General features: G+C 32.4%; 1 protein-coding gene across 1 annotated transcript in view; it reads left to right on the forward strand.

Annotated features, from left to right (window-relative positions):
• Nucleotides 1–21,169, forward strand: part of LOC114346825 (CUGBP Elav-like family member 4) — a 686,200-nt gene that overhangs the window by 578,686 nt on the left and 86,345 nt on the right. The window contains exon 5 of the mRNA XM_028297581.2: nt 2,277–2,420. Coding sequence (XP_028153382.1) covers nt 2,277–2,420 — 144 coding nt within the window. The remainder of the gene's footprint in view (nt 1–2,276; nt 2,421–21,169) is intronic.

Here is a 21,169-nt window from a genome sequence, read left to right on the forward strand (position 1 = left end):
GATAGTAATTTTATGTCTCTTAGAATTTTAACAAAATGGAAAGTTGGGTACAAATTAAGTTGGTTTCTTAGGAAAGGAAAGTATGAATGTTTTGGGTAGAGAGGTTGTTTTTGATTCGTAGAGAAAGATCGATGGAAGGGATGAGAATGTGGAGTCTGAATTTGAAAGGGAAAAGATAGTCACTGTGTGATTAATATCGGGAGAGAGCAGTTCAGTTTTTGAAAAGTGAGAAGTCAGTGTAAAGTGGTGAAATCGGCCTTTGGGAGCAGAATCAAGTTGAAACGAAATTGTTGACCGGTTGAGAAGTAAAATTTTCCTGTGTCCGAGGAAGATTCCTTTGTTCTGTCTAGAACGTGTAGCTGATTGGTATCCATTTGCACAAGATATTGAGAATTCGAGCGAGTCCTGGTTTTGTTTGTTTTTGAAGCAGTTTGGACGAGAGGGACCTTTTCGCAACATCCAAAGAGTACGTGTGGGAGAATCAAGGACGAGGCAATCTGGGAAAAGAAGGAGTGAAGAAACAAAAAGGTTAGTCAAATCAATTGTCGAAACGGAGAGAGCTTGTTTATATCCATACCATATATTATGTATGCTTAATTTTTTGTATTGAACAGTTCTATAACTCAGTTAGTCACTCCAACTTATAGGTGATCAATTCAAAAGGAGAAAAGTAAAATTAATTAAATTTATTATGAATAAATAATAATTTATTTAAATAACTTTTTTTGTTAAAACAAGGAGACATCAGAATTAAAGCTTGATTCATTAAGTAAGAAATTGTTGCAACAAATTTAGATTTTTGTATTTTTTTTAAATCTTATTTATACGGCATATTGGATAAATAAATAATAGATTACATTTATATGATATTGAATGTGTTTAATTTCTCTGTTTTATCTAAGAAGGAGTAAGCAACTAGAGATACTATAAGAAACAAATCAAAGGTATTGCATCGAATACAAAATTAGCCCTGAGAATAAAATTTATTAGAAAATTTAATTTGAATTTGGTTTTGTTTTACATAGGCAGTAATTAAATTAATTGAGTAATTAATTAAATTAAGAATTTGCTAATCAATCTAATAAAAGAGATAAAATAGAGCATAACAGTATATAATTTATTTAATTCAAAATACATTTTACTGTTGTCCGAAAACGAAAAAAAATGATTATTTGATAAACTAATATTGTTTTTCGCTTAAATTCAATATTAAAGCTGCCACCCATCTGCCTCTTAGCAGTTTGAACATTTAATTTAAGCGAAAAGCAATGTTAATTTTTCAAATTACCATTTTTTCTGTTTTCTGACAGCAGTAAAATGTATTTCGAATTAAATAAATTATATACATTCTTCTTTTTGTCTCGATTAATTTAATTCAAAAAAAATTTTGGGGCACCCTGTATAAATAATTATGTTAATGTTTATATTATTGAATAGAGAATTAAATAACCTTTCAAATAAGCTATCGCACGTTCCCTTTCGCTTAAACTCAATGTTCAAACTGCTAAGAGGCAGGTGGGTGGCAGCTTTAACATTGAATTTAGGCGAAAAACAATATTTCTTTATCAAATAAACATTTTTTCCTGTTTCGGGCAACAGTAAAATTTATTTCTAATTAAATAAATTATATACATTCTTCTTTTTGTCTCAATTAATTTAATTAAAAAAAAAATTTGGGCACCCTGTATAAATAATATTGTTAATATTTATATTATTGAATAGAGAATTTAATAACCTTTTAAATGAGCTATCACACGACCCCTAATCTTATTTAAAAAAATCATCGATTGCGCCATCATGCCCAGATGGATGACGTCAGTAGTATGATATATATGCCAAAAAATTACAATTTAAAAATAAAAATCGACCTGATTTGTAATTTATCTCCAGAGTCGCCCATTCTAGAGAAAATGAATTTATTCCAACTCAAGCGTCCTCATTGTACCTATAACTTCAGAGGTTTATATCTTAAAACCATGATTTTTTGGAGCTATGCGCCAATTGAGTGTTTTGTTCTACACATCAAGGACTACCAGAACCCAAAGTTTCAGAGCATTTGACAGAGAGCCATTTTCCATAAGGTTTCTGCGGGGTCCTTTCTTGCAGAAATTTATTCAAATATTTTAACAAATATTAACTTAGATAGGTATTTAAATATAGGCTTACTACTAGCTCTGGAACATAAATCATTTTCCTCACATCTCCATAATATTCAGCAAACATTATCCATTTGTTCGTATTTTTTTTTTTAAATAACTCTTATTTTTTTGTTTCAGGGAGCGTCATCTAGCTTAGTAGTAAAGTTCGCCGATACAGAAAAAGAGCGCCAACTCCGACGTATGCAGCAGATGGCTGGAAATATGAATCTCCTTAATCCATTTGTGTTCAACCAGTTTGGAGCTTACGGAGCTTATGCACAGGTATAGTATTTTTATTATTTTTTAGTATACCGGCAAAGAGTCATACTCTTATAGTTGCTTTGTAGTTCTGAACAAGAATAGATAGCACCAACATTTTTTAAAAAGAAAATGATAACGTTTATTGTATGTATTAGTTTTCTTTTTGGTACTCCTTTTTCGTTTTAGCTCGTTTTATGCTATTTAAATTAAAAAACAAAGTAGTAACATTCAGCTGCCGAAAAACTGATAATTACTGAAAAAAAACGCTCTAAGGGAAACCTAAAACTAGAAAAAATTATAAAAAAAATATTAGATACTCCGACTATTTTTTATGAAATCTTTCAAAAGATCATTGGAACCAATACAAGCGAATTAAAAAATAAAAAATCTTTCATTATTTTTCCAAAACAATCTTTTTTTGCCAAATTGAAGTTTTAAATGTACTGAACCAGGAAGAGAGATGAGGAATGAGAGCTAATTATTTTCTATCTTTTTAGTTTCGAATATTTGTCGAATATTTTTCTACATATTTTCGCAGCTTGGTCCGTTTCTTTCTAATCGATCCATTCCGAAGATTTGGGCTGAGTTTTTTAGCAAACTTGAACAGCTATGAAATCCCACAACTGCTTCAGCAGTTGAACTAAATTAAACTTTCATTTGGTTTTGGTTTTACTTCCCTGTTATTTTATATCAGAATACTTCGTGCAAATGTGTAATGATAAGTATGTTGTAATAATAATTTATTTTTTATTAACACGCCTATTAGCTGAAATTTTGTTGTGTTGTTTGTAGTTCCCTCAAAGATTTAAGTTTTTTTTAGCGTCTTCACAACCATTTACTATAAATTCTTGATATTTCAAGCTTCAACATTAGGGTGCATCGAAAAAGGCGAAAAAAAATTTTTTTTGCGATGGAAAAGTAATACCTCACAAAAGTTGCAAATTCAATAGTGAACTTGCACATAAAAATATTTTTGCATAAAATTGTTAATTTATGTTTAAAAATGTTATCTTCAAAACATTACGTCTTAACAATGAATGGTATACGTACAACTGATCAAAGTTCCGCGCCCAAAATTTCCGTTTCAAACAACTTTAAAAGCGTGGGATCGGTACTCACCGGAGGGACCGCAGACGTTCGGAAACAATTAGCGTCTCTTTGCAAAGACAATGACGTCGACTTTGCAAAGTAACAAGACACTTACTCAACACACACACTACACATTACTCCCCTGACTTAGTGATAAGTTATACAATTACGTGGCTAAAGGTTCTAGTTCTAAACCAAAGCCAGAATCAGAGAAAAAAAAAAAAAAAAAAAAACTTTAAAAGCGCGAGCTGGGATCTGACGTCACCAACCACTCTTCCCGTTCGCCAGTTCGGTGATCTATTGCATGTAATGCATTTTGCCATTGCTAGTTGTGCGTGTCTAATAACTGTGTTGATTGCTCGGTGTTTATATTATTGTATTTAGTGTATAATATATTTTATCAAAGTTGAAAACAAATCTGCCTAATATAAGTACTATTTAGTGCGTAATGCCAAAGCACAACTGTCAGAATATCCAACAAACATTTTTTTACTCTACTGGCAGAACCAAAACCGGCGATTAAAATGGCTAAAGGCAGGCTTGCGAGATAAAAAGGATATTTCACAAAGTATCAAAGGTCTTTATTTCTGTGAGGATCATTTCGATGTGAGTATTTATCTAATTAGGTACCTAATAAGACATTTTCTATTTCAAGAAAAAATATTAGTTGTCGTTTCATGAAATGTGCCTACTTAGACTTGTTTATTGGTTACAGTTGGAACAAGACATGGATAACTATATATAATTCAAGATTATGGGTGGTCCCAAAATTATTAAGTCAGCGTGTTGTCCCGCACATATTTGATTGTCAACTAGATAGAAAACGAGCTTTTTCTCAGCCTGTGAGGGAAGCAGCCCTTAAAAGGGTTAAACGACAACTTCTTGAAGATGCCGCTTCTACATCTAAGTCGGTTCTAGAGGACAATGATGATAAGAGACAGTGTGATCCCAATTTCACAAACTTAGTTCAATTAGGACCTGAATTAAACCAACCAGCTTTACCTCAAAAACGGTATCTCAATAAGGGTGTTCAGTGCAAATTTCAAAGGAGTGTTACAGTCGAGTTGTCACCATTGCAAATACACAATAAGGATGCAGGAACTTCACCTATAAAAGAATTGAAACATTATTTGAAGATACAAAAAGTAAATCAGGAAGTTCTGTATTTAAGATAATAGTGAATATTGTGGTAGTGATGACTATTGGTACAATGAAAGTGATTCTGTATCTTGTGATGAAGATGCGAAAGAACAGGAAGCAAAACAATTTAAAAGTTTGTCTCTGAATTGTACAGTGATGAAGTTTCAATACAGACCTAAATTGTATACGTTTCATTTTGTACGTTTTAGTTAATGGAAATGAAACACAAACAAAGCATCTATTTTTAACTCTAAAAAAGATAAAAAAAGGACACACATTTACGTCTCTTGGACATGATTTCGCCATAAGCGAAAGAAATGCTTCGAGAATATTTGCAAAATCTTTTCCATTAATAAGTAAATATTTAAGATCTTATATTTTTAATGCCCAAGTTAGTTCAATTAAATTAAACTTACCCTTACATTTCAATTATTAAAGACGATTAAAATGTACTATACAATCCCCAGAATAACCTAACCGCTTTGTTTTGAAAAACCCTCATGAGTAGTAGTACTTATGCGTTTTAAACCCTTTAGAAAAGTAGCAATTTCTAAAGATTTATAAATTTAACTTTGAAACTATACAATTGATTGTAGAACTATACAAGAATACAAATAATACCTGGTAATTTCCAATTAAATGCGATTAAAATGTAATATACAATTCCCGTAATACTCTAATCGCGTTGTTTTCGACTCGACTAGTCCGGTTGACCGTGGTCCGTGACGTCAGACCAATAGAAGCACGTTCAAGCGCCTCCTAGAAAAATTTGAATTTCATAGCATTTTCAAAGCCTCGTAATAAACGTATGGGTTAAAAATATTTGTTTTTTTTGCATGCAAGCGTTTTAAGATCATGTTATCTTATGTTTTTTAATATAATTTTAATATTTAAAAATTTATACAAGTTCCCCGTCGGTCTTGACGGTCCAGTTAGCTGGGGCTCAGTCGATCGACGAGTTTAGTGGATTTGCGATTTGCGGTCGCTGGTTCGAGCCTCAGCTAGGTCATGAAATTTATAAAAGGCCAACGCCGTAGTATAAAACTCAATAGAGTCTACGGCTTGGTCTGGAATAAACTGGCGTCTGATCGGCCTATGGAGGAGCGGTACGGGAAGGGATAACGGCTTCCGGCTTGGTGATACTCCTCCATAGATCCCTACCGAAGGGCGTTGACGCCTAAGAACGGTGTATACATACATACATACATACAAGTTCCCTATTGTAAAGTATTTTGGTAAAATTTTTTCGAAATTGGAAAAAATCTTCTGCCCCCCTCCCTCCTAAGACAACTAAAAATTTGGAAAAAATGTTAACAGAAGAAAATTTTTTTTATTTCGAAACGAAAATGTAATAGCTCACAAAAAAAATATTTTCTACACCCCACGGCAACTAAAAATTAGAAAAAATACATTAATATGCGAATTAGGTTAGGGTAAATGTAATACCTTATAGAACTTGAATAAACAAATTCGGTTTAAATTGGAAAATATGATTAATTATTTATATGGGAAATAAGCCACAATTAAAATGAAAAAATAATTTTATTAACGTTTCGACGCCCAAATCGGGTGCCGTTGTCAAAATACAAAATATTACTAAAATAAACAAAAGTGTTTTGGGCGTCGAAACGTTAATAAAATTATTTTTTCATTTTAATTGTGGCTTATTTCCCATATAAATAATTAATCGTAAAAATGCCACAAGGAAATAGCTTCAGAACAACATCGGAAAATATGTTCTGGTTTCACAAGGCAAGTTAAAGTTTTACTTAAGAAAAGTATACTAATGTCCGGTTGCACCAACAGATCTTAAGCTTAAGTCGAGAATATCATAAGAATTAATATATTGTAATTATAATACATTACAATAAGAATACCATAATATAATAATATATATAATTGATAATAAGGTAAGAATCTAAAATTATGGTGCAACGTAAGTGATACTCAAGGAGGCCCTATTTATAAGTAGAGCTTAGCTAAGCTGGAGCTTACGATCTGTTGGTGCAACCAGGCATAAAACATTCATTTTATATCAAAATAGCCTAACTTATCCGTCTCCCTGACGTCCCCTAAATTTTTTAATACTAAATTAAATATAAAGCAAGGTACAAAATTAGGTATAAAAATATTACAAAAAAATATGGTAAAGGCATTCTTTTCGAAGATGTCTTCCGATTTAGCATTAAAGCGAGGCATAGTTTTTCTGGAATCAATTCGAGTTTTTATAAAATCCATCCCTCGAATACGCTCCACAAACTGTAGAGAAGCTTGTGTCACAAGCTTGACACATCGTTCTACACATTGTCTGTGGCAGTGATATTTCTCAATCTCAATGTTAAAAGGGTCTAAGTTAGGATTCTTAACAAAATTTTGCAGATTGTAACTCGAAAATCTAGAGAATGTAGGTGGTGCTGTAAGGTGATATTCTTTTTAGTAACTCAAAGTTGTCGTTTGAATCAAAATTTTTAAAGGAGAAAGTTTGAAGACCCTCACGTTTTTTGATTTGGTCACTAGCAAACTCCTTTTGATATCCAAGGGGTAGATCATTTGAATGTCGCAGACATACAAACCACTGAAGCGGATTTTTAAGATGATCTTCTAACAGCCGTATTACATCACCCTTAACGCCATTACTTGCACTACGACTGTTTCGTCACAAGCAATAGCTGGATTTGATACTTTATGATATACCAGACAGCGGATATTCATGTCCGAAATATTTGCACCCTAGCCCATGCACAAGTATTATGTGTTCTTCCACGATCGATTGACCATAAAACTTGGTACTGTTTTTTATTTGAGCTAAAGTTTTGTCCTTGCGTCGGTAACTTTCTTCCTTTACCGTTGTTCTCTCTGATTATATTTGTTTTTGTTTTCCCTATCAATTGAGTTTATCACAATTTTTTGGGGCCTCTTTGGTGCAATAGAAATTCGCGCTCATCCAGAGGCACTTTTTGAGATTTGCTACAAAGACAATTAATCAGAGTGTCACATTTGTATACTGCAAGATCGAAATGTGTAGTTTTACTATTGTTCTTAAAGCATTGAATTTTATTTTTGTAAAATTAACTGTTTTGCCTGTTCTTAAATGGTTTCATAAGTTTCATAATATATTTGTCATGATAGGCTTTTAAAAGCTAAATAATTCTTGTATGTTAAATTATTGGAATTAAAGCCTTTTTCCATATTTTCTCCAATTTTATTGCAACCTGTTCGGCAATACCTGAAAATTCCTGGCTCTTTTTTGCTGTTTTTTTATCCTCTTGCAACCACAAAACTTCATCGCTTGTTTGTATTTCGGTAAAACATTTTCAGGTATATTTGGTAGTTGTCTAAAAATGGGGCGGTTCACAGCATATCTTGATTTTATTCCCCATGATCCTGGTTTATCTATTTTAAAAATCTTTAATTTACAAACAGCAATAGTAACAAAGTAAGGCATCGCACCAAACATAAGTGAAAATTACACGCGCGGACTCACGAAGCGGGACATTTCAAAGGGGTTGGGGAGACTGAAAAAACAAATAAAACTTTAAATATCGTTATAAATTTGTAATTGACAACATTTTAAGTTTTTTTTAACTGATCTTAGATCGAGTTAGCACATATTTTATTCCAAATAATATATGTAAATTGAAATTTCCATAAAAATCAGATATTTAATAAAATTCAAGGTCGTTGGGGGGCCAGAAAATTCGCTTACAAAAAAAAATTAAAAATACTAATATGCTGAAAAATAACACTAGCAACTTTTTCACGGTATTAGATATAACATTTCCAACTTTTATTTTTCAAAATTTATCTTACACATTCATAAAGCATTAAAGTATATATTTCACGAACTCTGAACTCTTCTATCAGCTGTGCCAGCGCTTATTCCAGATCGGCAGATACCGCCGATTATTTCTCGAATGAAATGTCTCGAGAAAATTCTCTCGACTGAAGAAAATGAAACCAAAGTAAGCAACTAATCTGATTTCCAGAATTCCTGTGCAAACATTTAAAGCAGGTGTTTCTCAGAAATTGTACAAAGATTTTCTAAATTAATCCGCCGTGTTTCTAAAGCTAGTCCCAATATTTACGTTTTGAGTTTCTTTGAAGTTACTACACTAGATTTAATATCTAAAATATTTCTGCGTACACCGGTATTTATAATTATTTTAGTTACTCTCTCAGATTTATATCTTACTCTGCACCTAAAATGCTCTCAAGAGGTTTAAGTATTTTGGGACTTATTTATAATTCTCCTCTTAAATCAGGGAAAATATTAGACGTAATGTAATTTATGTCACTTTGTTTTTGCTTATATTATAATATAATAAATAATATTATAAATCTTTGGTAACCGGTAAAAGATTAAAACAAATTTTAAAATAATACAGAAATATTTTGAGACTAATTGAATAATCATGGCCATTCTGCGCGTTATTAAGAACGTATGTTTGAGATCGACAGAGAATCGTAATTTTACGCTATTTTACCATTAAAAATGAAAACGCAGACGTGAGAATGAAAATTCAAACGAGTGAGAAAGTACTTTTCTGCACGTGTTACACACTATACTTTTTACAATCACAGTTTTTGCTAAAAATAAAAATCACAATGTCCAAACAAAGATTTATAATAATAATAAATTATAAAATTTAAACGGTATTTAATTAATACTAATCAATTTAATTTCCTTATACCCACACAAATTACACAGAAATCAGTTAAAAAATTAATGCACTGACTTAATTTGTTTGAATTTAAACTATTTTAAATAATAATTATTAAATAATGTCACCTTTGACGTTATATTTATGCAGTCACGGATTTCGACCAAACCTACTTCATTCGACGTATCTTGTTGAGGATGCTAAATCCTTATTGGTTAATTGATAATTAAAAATGTTTATTAAGAATAAAATTGCAAAATAAAACAGTTGTAACATCCATAATTTGATTTCTATTCGATAATTAAGTATAATAATTGTCTTACAGGTTTTATATTTGTAGTCACTTTAACCACAGATGTAAACAGAATATATAACTTTACTCATAATGAAGTAGTCATTTGTAAAATACCAAATGTGTTCAAAAATAATGTGTTAAAGTAGCGAATTTTGCATATTTCTCGGACATGAGTTAAATCGGTTCTTTTTTGAAAAGCTCTATCAAATCTAATCTCTTAAATAAAACTGTTTCATCTAAACATGGTATAATTATATTTATGATTTTATTGTGGAATGTAATAGTTCTGTGATATTTTCTCACAGTATAAGATTTATGACATTAGTGTGCAGGAAAGTGACGTTTCTGTGCCGGAAAGTTCTTTTCTGCACACTAATGTCATAAATCGTATACTGTGAAAAAATATCCACTTTGTTAACATAAAACTGTGCAGAAAAGTGCACTCTGAATATTTATTGTAGAAAAAATCACAAAACGACTACCTAATACTAATTTGGCAATACAGGGTTTGCAAAAAAAATTGAAATTTTTCAAAATTATGCTGATTTCGACAGAAGCACTTTAAATAGTAGAAATATTATTTTTCATATAAAGAAAGATTCAAGCTTTCAAATTTAACAAATTAATACTAATTATTATAAAGATGGTGAAATAAATTAGTTTAAATATGTAAATTATTTTCAAAAAAAAATTCAAAAAACAAAATTTATATCTAGATACACTGCCGAGCATAAATGGACCGAATAGAACAGAACAACTTAGAACGGGATCCTATCACATTTACAAGAAATAACATGAGGAAAATAACAATAGCATACATAAAAGGAGTATCTGAAAAACATAAAATAATAAGAAATATATTCAACATTTCAACAACATTCAAAACAACAAACTGATTAAGATCTATTTTATCTAACAGTAAACCTAACAATGAACAATAAAGCTCAACGAATTGTATTTTATAAAGCAACCTTTTAAATAATGCGAACATTTTTATTTTGGTGAAACATCAAGACCATTAAACGTTAGAATGAGTGAACACTTTCGTCGTCTCAGTCACACTTCCTGCATAGAGATGTGTCTACTAGTCCCAGTACGTGGAGATGTTTGTTTATATATTAGTTGACAATGACCGGTTAAAAAACCAGCTGCCAAGCTTAGGTTTTTCTGGTCACTCCCAAGTGCTTTCCTGATTCTGGCTTCCCAGGTTGCGTAGTGTTGTCTTGGCAAATCTACATCCTTGCCTTTCTTTCCATCTTTTCACGGTTTGATTGTTGTAGTTGACCTGCCAAAAAGATCTTTAAGTCCTAAAAACTTTAGGCGTGTCGTCTTCTTGCTAGCTGGTCAGCAATGCGGTAGCCTTTATTCCCATTGTGTCCTTTAACCCTCTTCAGGATGATTTTTTTACCATCCGAGGTCATGTGTCTCATGAGTTACTAGCTTGGACTAGTGACTCATGACACTCCATTACTAACCCTGATGTGAGACGTTGCCTATTCAGGGTTTGTTTCGCTTATCTGCTGAATGTGCCAATTATTATGGTTTTACCAGCTATCCCTTTTCGGATTATCCCTTTTGTGCCTATGGACGTACCAGTTAGTTTCGTCTGTACTACGCTGGAATTTTCGCCCCCTACACTGTATACTTAGGTTCCATGATCTAGAGTATATCCCGCATCCTGAGCCTTCTTCCATTTTGGAGCCATCGGTGTATATGCAATACGCATTTATAACGTTTGACTCCCTAAGTCTTGTTTTGATTTTGTAGGATGTATCGAACACAAATTTAGTTTTATTTGAGTCGTATCTTCCCTATAGCAAGAGTAACGCCTCCAGCTCTCCTCGGCAGAAATGATATCTCAATTCTCCCACTCGTACATCAAGGTTTTCACCTGCTGAACGCAATTGTCATTGTCCCCAGCGCCACATCTGTGATATTATATTTTTAAGCCAAGGATATGGTGATGGCAAGGCGCAACTCCACTGCAGCAGTTGCTGTTGTTTAAATGACACCTGTTTTAGGCAAGCCATCTGCTGCATATGGTTTAGTTTGTTGATCGCTGTTGCCTGCAGTACTTTTGATACCTAATGGTAGGGGAGCCCAAGCGGGGATTTTTGCAGTTACTCGAGCGCGTCAGATTAGCATAAGGGGAGAAACCTGGTACCCTGCAGATGTACCTCTACCATATATTGGCTCTTAACACAGGGGAGTTCGTTAAGGGGGCCCGAAAAAAAAATCTATCCTTAAAAATACTCGAAATTGTCAGATTAAGATAAGGTAAGTTAAGTACATGCAAAAGAGTGTATATTTCAAAAATCTGACGATTTGAGCCTGGCGTAAGGAAATGGATGAGTCCCAAAGTTTCACAAGAAAAAAGCGAATATTTCGCGAAATGAATGACAGATCGAAAAACTAAAAAATATTTGCTCAATATTTTTTAAAAATCTATAGAATGATACCTAACACGACTTCCCACGGAGAGGGGTGGGGGGTAAATTTAATATTTTAAATACGAAGCCCGCGATATTTCGCGAAATGAACATCAGATCGAAAAACTGTAAAATATACTTATTCAGTACTTTAGAAAAATCTATCGAATGGCACTAAACACGAACCCCCACGGAGGAGGGGTGGGGGATTACTTTAAAATCTTAAATAGGAGCCTCCATTTTTTATTGCAGATTTGGATTTCTTACGTAAAAATAAGTAACTTTTACTCGAAACATTTTTTCGAATTATGGATAGATGGCGTTATAATCGGAAAAAACGATTGTTGCAAATGGAAAATTAAATTAAAAAATGGCAAGCGCCCACTAAAATGGAAAACTTTACTTAACTTTTTTTGGTTTTAGAACCTACTCTTCACATCCCAATAGGTCCCCATAACGCTCGAGTGACTGCATATTTAGCATAATTTGCTCCCCTACCATAAGCAATAACGTAACTTTTTTATCCTATAGCATTTTGTACAATAATTTCGTATTTTTTTTAAATTGCTATGCTTTCTTTAGCATTTTTTTTTTATCTTAATTATGTGTTCACAGGTATTTTATTGTTATTTATACCTAACATAACACGCTTGTTTACAACAAAGAGTACCTACGAAAAAAATGGCAGATAAAAATGTGTGATGACAAGTCCTATTGACTAGACACTTACTATTTTATTATATAGAATATTTCCTTCAAACACATAATTTTAATTTGTACTTGTACCTATATTTATACTGTTATTTGTCGAATTCACTGTACAAAATCATTAATTAATATAATACAATATTTCGTGCATAAACCGTAACCGCTTCATGTATAATAATCGATGTAAATGCTATCGACGAAATTCGGTTCAAACAGAGAACATGACTTTCAGATAAGAGTACCGAACCACCGAAGGCTTCAATTTCCTAATTCCTTGAAAAGGCAGTCACGCGAAACGTTCAACAGCAAACAGTACGTTTTATAAACACTTAACGTCCTAGAAATTGGTTATTAAAGTTTTAATTTGAACATCTGGAAATTTCTGAAGGAATTTTGGCAGTTGCCTTGTTTTGTGGCTTTGCGGGACAATAACTTTTTGACGCCGTCTGTACTTCGGAGCTAAGTAATAATTGATTGTTGTAGTTGACCTGCCAAAAATATCTTTAAGTCCTAAAAACCTTAGGCGTGTCGTCTTCTTGCTAGCTGGTCAGCAATGCGGTAGCCTTTATTCCCATTGTGTCCTTTAACCCTCTTCAGGATGATTTTTTTACCATCCGAGGTCATGTGTCTCATGAGTTACTAGCTTGGACTAGTGACTCATGACACTCCATTACTAACCCTGATGTGAGACATTGCCTTTTCAGGGTTTGTTTCGCTTATCTGCTGAATATGCCAATTATTATAGTTTTACCAGCTATCCCTTTTCGGATTATCCCTTTTGCGCTCATGGACGTACCAGTTAGTTTCGTCTGTACTACGCTGGAATTTTCGCCCCCTACACTGTATACTTAGGTTCCATGATCTAGAGTATATCCCGCATCCTGAGCCTTCTTCCATTTTGGAGCCATCGGTGTATATGCAATACGCATTTATAACGTTTGACTCCCTAAGTCTTGTTTTGATTTTGTAGGATGTATCGAACACAAATTTAGTTTTATTTGAGTCGTATCTTGCCTATAGCAAGAATAACGCCTCCAGCTCTCCTCGCCAGAAATGATATCTCAAATCTCCCACTCGTACATCAAGGTTTTCACCTGCTGAACGCAATTGTCATTGTCCGCAGCGCCACATCTGTGATATTATATTATGTTTATGCCAAGGATATGGTGATGCCAAGGCGCAACTCCACTGCAGCAGTTGCTGTGTTTAAATGACACCTGTTTTAGACAAGCCATCGCCTGCATATGGTTTAGTTTGTTGATCGCTGTTGACTGTAGTACTTTTGGTACCTAAGCAATAACGTAACTTATGTGTTCACAGCAGTGGCGTGCGGTGACTTTTTCGAAAGGGGAAGCGATTCAATAAGGATATAAAAATATTTTCTTAAGGGTCGAGGGTCGAGCAACTTTCCACCTGATAACACTCTGATGCGCAGGGGCTCTCTATCAGCAAAGTACTTAATTATGTGAGACGTCCTGCGTACAAGGACTCACACACTAAATCCGTGACGCGTGAATGCGTGAGGAACTCTATTCCCGCTATTTCTAGTGACTAGTGACTTATCATTGATCTGTATTACTAGCTCGGGCCTTGAATCCTCGCGCAGGCTTGGTTTTCTAAAGAAGAATTCTGTTTAAAAAAAAATATACTCCGAGGCATTTTCCACAACACACAACTTTCACTAAAATGACACTTATTTATACTCGAGGTATATTCTCCTATCAACTTCTGATAATTGTTGAATGCAGTATTTTTCAATGGATAATAGGTTTAACTTTCAAAGTCTGTCTTCGCTTGTCGAATTTCTTTTAAACTCTTAATTTGAAACTTTTAATGCATCTTAATACTGCAAAACTTCGTTCAACTGATGCACTTGTGGCTGGGATAGTTAGTAGTACTAATTCACACAACTTGACCACTTCACACAGCGACTTGTTTAAACCAGTAGTTATAAAGAAATCCCAGATTTCTGGGTATTTCTTTATCATTCATGTCAGTTGTTTCATAAATGATACTTAACTGAGAATGTAAAGCTGGGATATCAAAAAAATTTCATTATTTAATCGTAATGACATAAATTCCTCTGTGGGAAATTTTGATGAATTATAATTAGAAATATTAAGATTATATATAATTCTACAAATTTTAAGTCGTTGAAATTTTGAAAGCTAGAATTCATTTGTTGTAGAATATTATCAAAAGGTCTCTTTATTTCCTCTATTTTCTCTGTCTCTCTGTCTCCGAAATTATCAATCTTCATTATTTTTCTTTCATGTTCAAACCCCATATGTTCACTTTTATCCCAAATATTTTTAAACTGCTCTCGTTTTTTTAATTATCGTATTAATAAAGTCATCAATTTGTCTTATACAAAATGCAATACCATTTGATTTCTGTAAAATGTCAAATAAAAGATCAGTAAAAGGAAATATCTATGCAAAAAATTTAAATCGAAATATTCTTTAAGCGAATGTATGTAATACCTAAGCACCCGTTAGCAGCAGTAACAGTCGGAGCATCTCACTTTCGGGAAGGCGATATAACGAGCGCTTCCATGGCATACCAAAATTCGCGCGACTAGTGGGTGCGGTCATTGAACCCTGACCAATTTTAAAAGGGACAACTGCATGACAAGCGGCGATTTTGAGATGCGCTTCTGCCAGGAGTGGACCAAATAGTTGAATTGTGTGCATATTGAGTTCGTTCGTACGCGATTAATTTTTAATATTTTTCAATGCCTATTGGCTAGGTAATATGTAGATTATTTCGATTATGGAAAAAAAATTATTATTAAATATTAATTAATAATATATTTTCTTATATCGACAAATAAATAGGGAAGCGGCGCTTCCCCCGCTTCCATGGACCGCACGCCTCTGGTTCACAGGTATTTTATTGTTATTTATACCTAACATAACACGCTTCCTTACAAAAAACAGTACGAAAAAAATGGCAGATAAAAATGTGTGATGACAAGACCTATTTACTAGACACTTACTATTTTATTATATAGAATATTTCCTTCAAACACGAATATTATTTGTCGAATTCACTGTACAAAATCATTAATTAATATAATACAATATTTCGTGCATAAACCGTAACCGCTTCATGTATAATAATCAATGTAAATGCTATCGACGAAATTCGGTTCAAACAGAGAACATGACTTTCAGATAAGAGCACCGAACCACCGAAGGCTTCAATTTGCTAATTTCTTGAAAAGGCAGTCACGCGAACCCTTCAACAGCAAACAGTACGTTTTATAAACACTTAACGTCCTAGAAAGTGGTTATTAAAGTTTTAATTTGAACATCGGGAAATTAAGGGTTTAATAATTTCTGAAGGAATTTTGGCAGTTGCCTTGTTTTGTGGCTTTGCGGGACAATAACTTTCTGACGCCGTCTGTACTTCGGAGCTAAGTAATAATATAGCTGTATATTAAGTTTTAAGACTTGTTAAAACAGCATAAAGTCGGCTAGAATTATTTTCGAATCTGGAGTTATTCGAATAACTTAAAACACCGCAAAAAGTTACAGGGATTTAATTATTGTAGGGGAGACCTAGCAGCAGTATCAATTTTAAAAAAATATAAGGAAATGATTATAGTCCAGGACATCTAACAAACAAGTATTACAGCAGAAAATGATAACGATGATAACCATGATAACGATGAAAACGATCAATAATTAACATATGTTAGCTTTGTTGTAACACAAAAATGCTTAACACCGAAAACAGAAATATTAAATAAATAAAATGATGAAAACAAGTTAAAAATAATTATTCAAAAAGGACGCCACTTTGTCCTTTCTTCGAGTGACCAAACTCTTAAACCCAAAATACACACTATAATCAAATAATTAGTAACAATCACAGCTGGCTTGTAATTTCGTTCGGCTAGAGGAAAAGAATATTGTTAGAGAATTTAAGCAATACAACAGTGCTTCATACTGGTTAATAGCTTCTGTTATTTCTGAGCGCACTGATTATTTTCTTGAACCAGTACAGTGAGATCTATCTTGTCCAAAACGAAACCTAACAACACATAAGGAATATCCAAATACTGCATCTATAAAATACCCTGTAAATGCAACAATTTCTAATTGGAAGAAACTACAAGACCACTACGTAGCAGGGTAAACGATGAAATATATGATAAGAACAGAGACTTCGGGAAATCCCAGATTAGCCCGATCAAAGAACAATCTGACCCCCAAAAAATAAAGGAAGGATGAAAATTTGGTAATATGTAGTTGAAATTGTCTATTATTATATAAGAAAAAGTTTACAATTCTACATCCCCTCCATTTTACAAAAATGGAGGGGAATAGCCCCTCTCGAAGATGAAAAATATACATTCAAAATAAGTCCGGAATTGGATAAAATGACTAATTCTAAGCAATTTTTGTTCTATAGAGTTTTTTTCCCTAAGTCAATACTTTTCGAGTTATTTGCAAGTGAATATGTTCATTTTTAACAGAAAAAAAACAACATGTTTTTGGATGGTTTTTCGGAGATAACTCAAAAAGTAAGTATTTCAGCGAAAAAACTATTTTTAGCAAAATATAGCTTATAAAAATCTGAAAAAAATGGTGTATTCTTGAGGTCTGTAGACCCAGTAGAAGCAGAGTTGTAGCAAATGAAAAGTGGGTTCTTCTTCATCAAATTCCAAATCTAATATTTCAATGTGCAATAACCCAAAAACGGAGTACTTTTCGGGGAAAATTTATTTCAACTTTTTTAGTCTTTAAAAAAGGTTTATTTTTGTTTTTTAAAAAGCTTGCAACATTAAAAGTAAGTGAGTTACGCTCAAAATATTGTTGGTCCCTTTTATTTTTTGGTAATAAAATTGTGAAAATCACCCCCTAATTAGCATCCCTAAATAAATTTTATCATTACCACTTCACAAATTACTTCGCTTTTGTATTATTTATATGATCTGTAAGTTTCATCGGTTCAAAGTGCTTATTTTTGAAAAAGCTGTAGTTAAAACGGCTTGAAGAAGTAACTAATCACGAGTTTAGGCAAATTTTGAACAGCCATAGCATAACCAATTTTTGTCTAATAAGGAAACAAAAAAGCAAAAATATTTAGAAAAGCAAAATGTACATTTTATTACTCTTTAAGATTTTTGGTATTGCTAATAATTTTTAAGTTAGTTCCATGAACAATTCCATTTCTTTTCAAAATAAAAAAAAATGTTTTATTTTAAACACAATTTTTTTCAAAAGTTAGCACTTTGAACCAATGGAACTTATAGATAATATAAATATTACATAAGTAAAATAACTTGTGAAGCGGTAACAATTAATTTTATTTGGGAAGCTAATTAGGGGGTGATTTCCGCGATTTTTGTAACAAAAAATAAAAGAAACCAACAATATTTTGAGCGTAACTCACTTATTTTTAATGTTTAAAGTTTTTTTAAAAAACAAAAATAAACCTTTTTTAAACACTTTAAAAAGTTGTAATGAATTTTCCCCAAAAAGAGCTCTGTTTTTGGTTATTTCCCATTGAAATATTCGATTTGAAATTTGACGAAGAAGAACCTACTTTTCATGAGCTACAACTCTGCTTCTACTGGGTCTCCAGACCTCACGCGTGCACCATCTTTTTCAATTTTTTATAAGCTATACTTTTACTAAGAATATTGTTTTCGCTAGACTACTTACTTTTTGAGTTATCTGCGAAAAACCGTCCAAAAACATGTTTTTTTTTTGTTAAAAATGAACATATTATTCACTCGCAAATAACTCGAAAAGTATTGACTTAGGGAAAAAACTCTATAGAACAATAGTTGCTTAGAATTAGTCATTTTATCCAATTCCGAGCTTATTTTAAACGTATATTTTTCACTCTCGGAAAATATTTTTCACACAGTATTTCCCAATTTTTGTAAAATGGAGGGGATGTAGAATTGTAAACTTTTTCTTATACACGGTGTCTGCGTAACTTGGAACCACAGGGGAAACTTTTTTAATATCAATTTTACGAAGAAAAGTCATTCTTTATAAAGTGCTCTGCATAGTCTAAAACCTAAGATGCAATCATCAGATATCAAATTTTGTCATCAGTATACGAGGTATGTCAAAAAATATGAATTTCGCTCAAGAGCAAACTACCTTTATATTTCAAAATATCAAAAAATTTTATTATGAAAAGTTATTTGTAATTAAAAACCATATTCAAATATGCAATAACAGCCTTCTACTTGAAAAAAAAAATCTGAAATTTTCCTAAATTGCCGATTCCGAACATCATTTTTATTTATTAGACATGTAATAACTCTTTTATTAGTAATTTTAGGAAAAAAGTTATTCTTCATAAAAATCTGTACATGGTCTAAGCCTCAAGATGCAACCATCGGTTATCCAAGTTTGTTAATATTATACGAGGTGTGTCAAATAATATGAATTTCTAAATTCTTCCTAAATTCATATTGTTTGACACACCTCGTATAAACTTAACAAACTTGAATAACTGATGGTTGCATTTTGAGGTTTAGACCATGCACAGATTTTTATGAAAAATAACATTTTTTTCCTAAAATTATTAATAAAAGAGTTATTACATGTCTAATAAATAAAAATGATGTTCGGAATCGGTAATTTAGGAAAATTTCAGAATTTTTTTTTTCAAGTAGAAGGCTGTTATTGCTTATTGGAATATGGTTTTTAATTACAAATAACTTTTCATAATAAAATTTTTTGATATTTTGAAATATAAAGGTAGTTTGCTCTTGAGCGAAATTCATATTTTTTGACATACCTCGTATACCGTTGACAAAATTTGATTTCTGATGATTGCATTAATGATGAATTTAAATTCCCGCCATATTTTTTCAATAGTCAACACGTTTGCAAAGTTCAACTTAAATATTTTATGTTTGCAAAAATGGCGACCGCTTTCCAAACATGTTTGACGTTAGCAAGTCGTTCAGAAGCATAAAGCGCAAACTGATTGCCAACGTTTGCATCTGGTGAACGCACCCATTCAGACGCCAAGTAGCAAATAAATAAGGTTAGGTCCAATTCATACTCGTACAACATGTCTAAATGAAATATATAATTCTCTAAATAAATAACACCACAGACTAAAAATTAAGCAGCTAAAAAAAGGTAGGTACAAATACTATAAATAATTATAAATAAGTAGTAATCAATTATTTTTATATATAGTATAAATGTCAAAATAAACCAAAATGCGCTTGCGTCAACCGCAATTCCGATAATCGAAATCTCATCTCGACAGGGTAAATGCTGTCGAAGGGATTTCTATTCACATTACGATTGTAGAGATTCCGAAGTAGTTATGGAATACGGATTTGGACTATTTCTATTCGACTTGGCCACTAGGGTGCATCGAAAAAATAAAAGTTGGAAATGTTATATCTAATAGCGTGAAAAAGTTGCTAGTGTTATTTTTCAGCATATTAGTACTTTTAATTTTTTTTCTAAGCGAATTTTCTGCCCTCCCAACGACCTTGAATTTTATTAAATATCTCATTTTTGTGGAAATTTCAATTTATATTATTTGGAATAAAATATGTGCTAACTCGATCTAAGATCAATAAATAAAAAATCTTAAAATGTTGTCAATTACAAATTTAAACGATATTTAAAGTTTTATTTGTTTTATCAGTCTCCCCAACCCCTTTGAAATGTCCCGCTTCGTGAGTCCGTGCGTGTAATTTTCACTTATGTTTGGTGCGATGCCTTACTTTCTTATTATTGTTGTTTGTAAATTAAAAATTTTTAAAATAGATAAACTAGGACCATGGGGAATAAAATCAAGATATGCTGTGGACTGCCCCATTTTTGGGCAACCACCAAATATACCTGAAAATGTTTTACAGAAATACAAACAAGCGATGAAGTTTTGTGATTGCAAGAGGATAAAAAATTCAGCAAGAAAGAGCCAGAATTTTCTGGTATTTGCGAACAGCTTGCAATTAAATTGGAGGAAATATGGAAACGGCTTTAATTCCAATAATTTAACATACAAGAATTATTCAGCTTTTAAAAGCCTATCATGACAAATATATGAAACGTATGAACACATTTGAGAACAGACAAAACAGTGAATTTTACAAAAATAAAAATCAATGCTTTAAGAACAAAAGTAAAACTACACGTTTCGATCTTGCAGCATGCAAATGTGACACTCTGATTAATTGTCTTTGTAGCAAATCTCAAAAAGTGTCTCTGGATGAGCGCGAATTTCTATTAAATCAAAGAGGTCCCAGAAAAATGGTGATAAGCTCGATTCATAGGGAAAGTAAAAACATATACAGGGTGTCCAGCAACTCTACCGACAAACGAAGACAGGAGTTTCCTTAGATAATTTTAAGACAATTTAACCAAATTCACCTAGTCCGAAAATGATCGGAGAGGACCACAAAAAATCAAATGGTGGCTGCTGAAAGATGAGAAAGAAGGTCTATTA

Source organism: Diabrotica virgifera, chromosome 4, assembly GCF_917563875.1.
Source record: "Diabrotica virgifera virgifera chromosome 4, PGI_DIABVI_V3a".
NCBI classification, from domain to species: Eukaryota; Metazoa; Arthropoda; class Insecta; order Coleoptera; family Chrysomelidae; genus Diabrotica; species Diabrotica virgifera.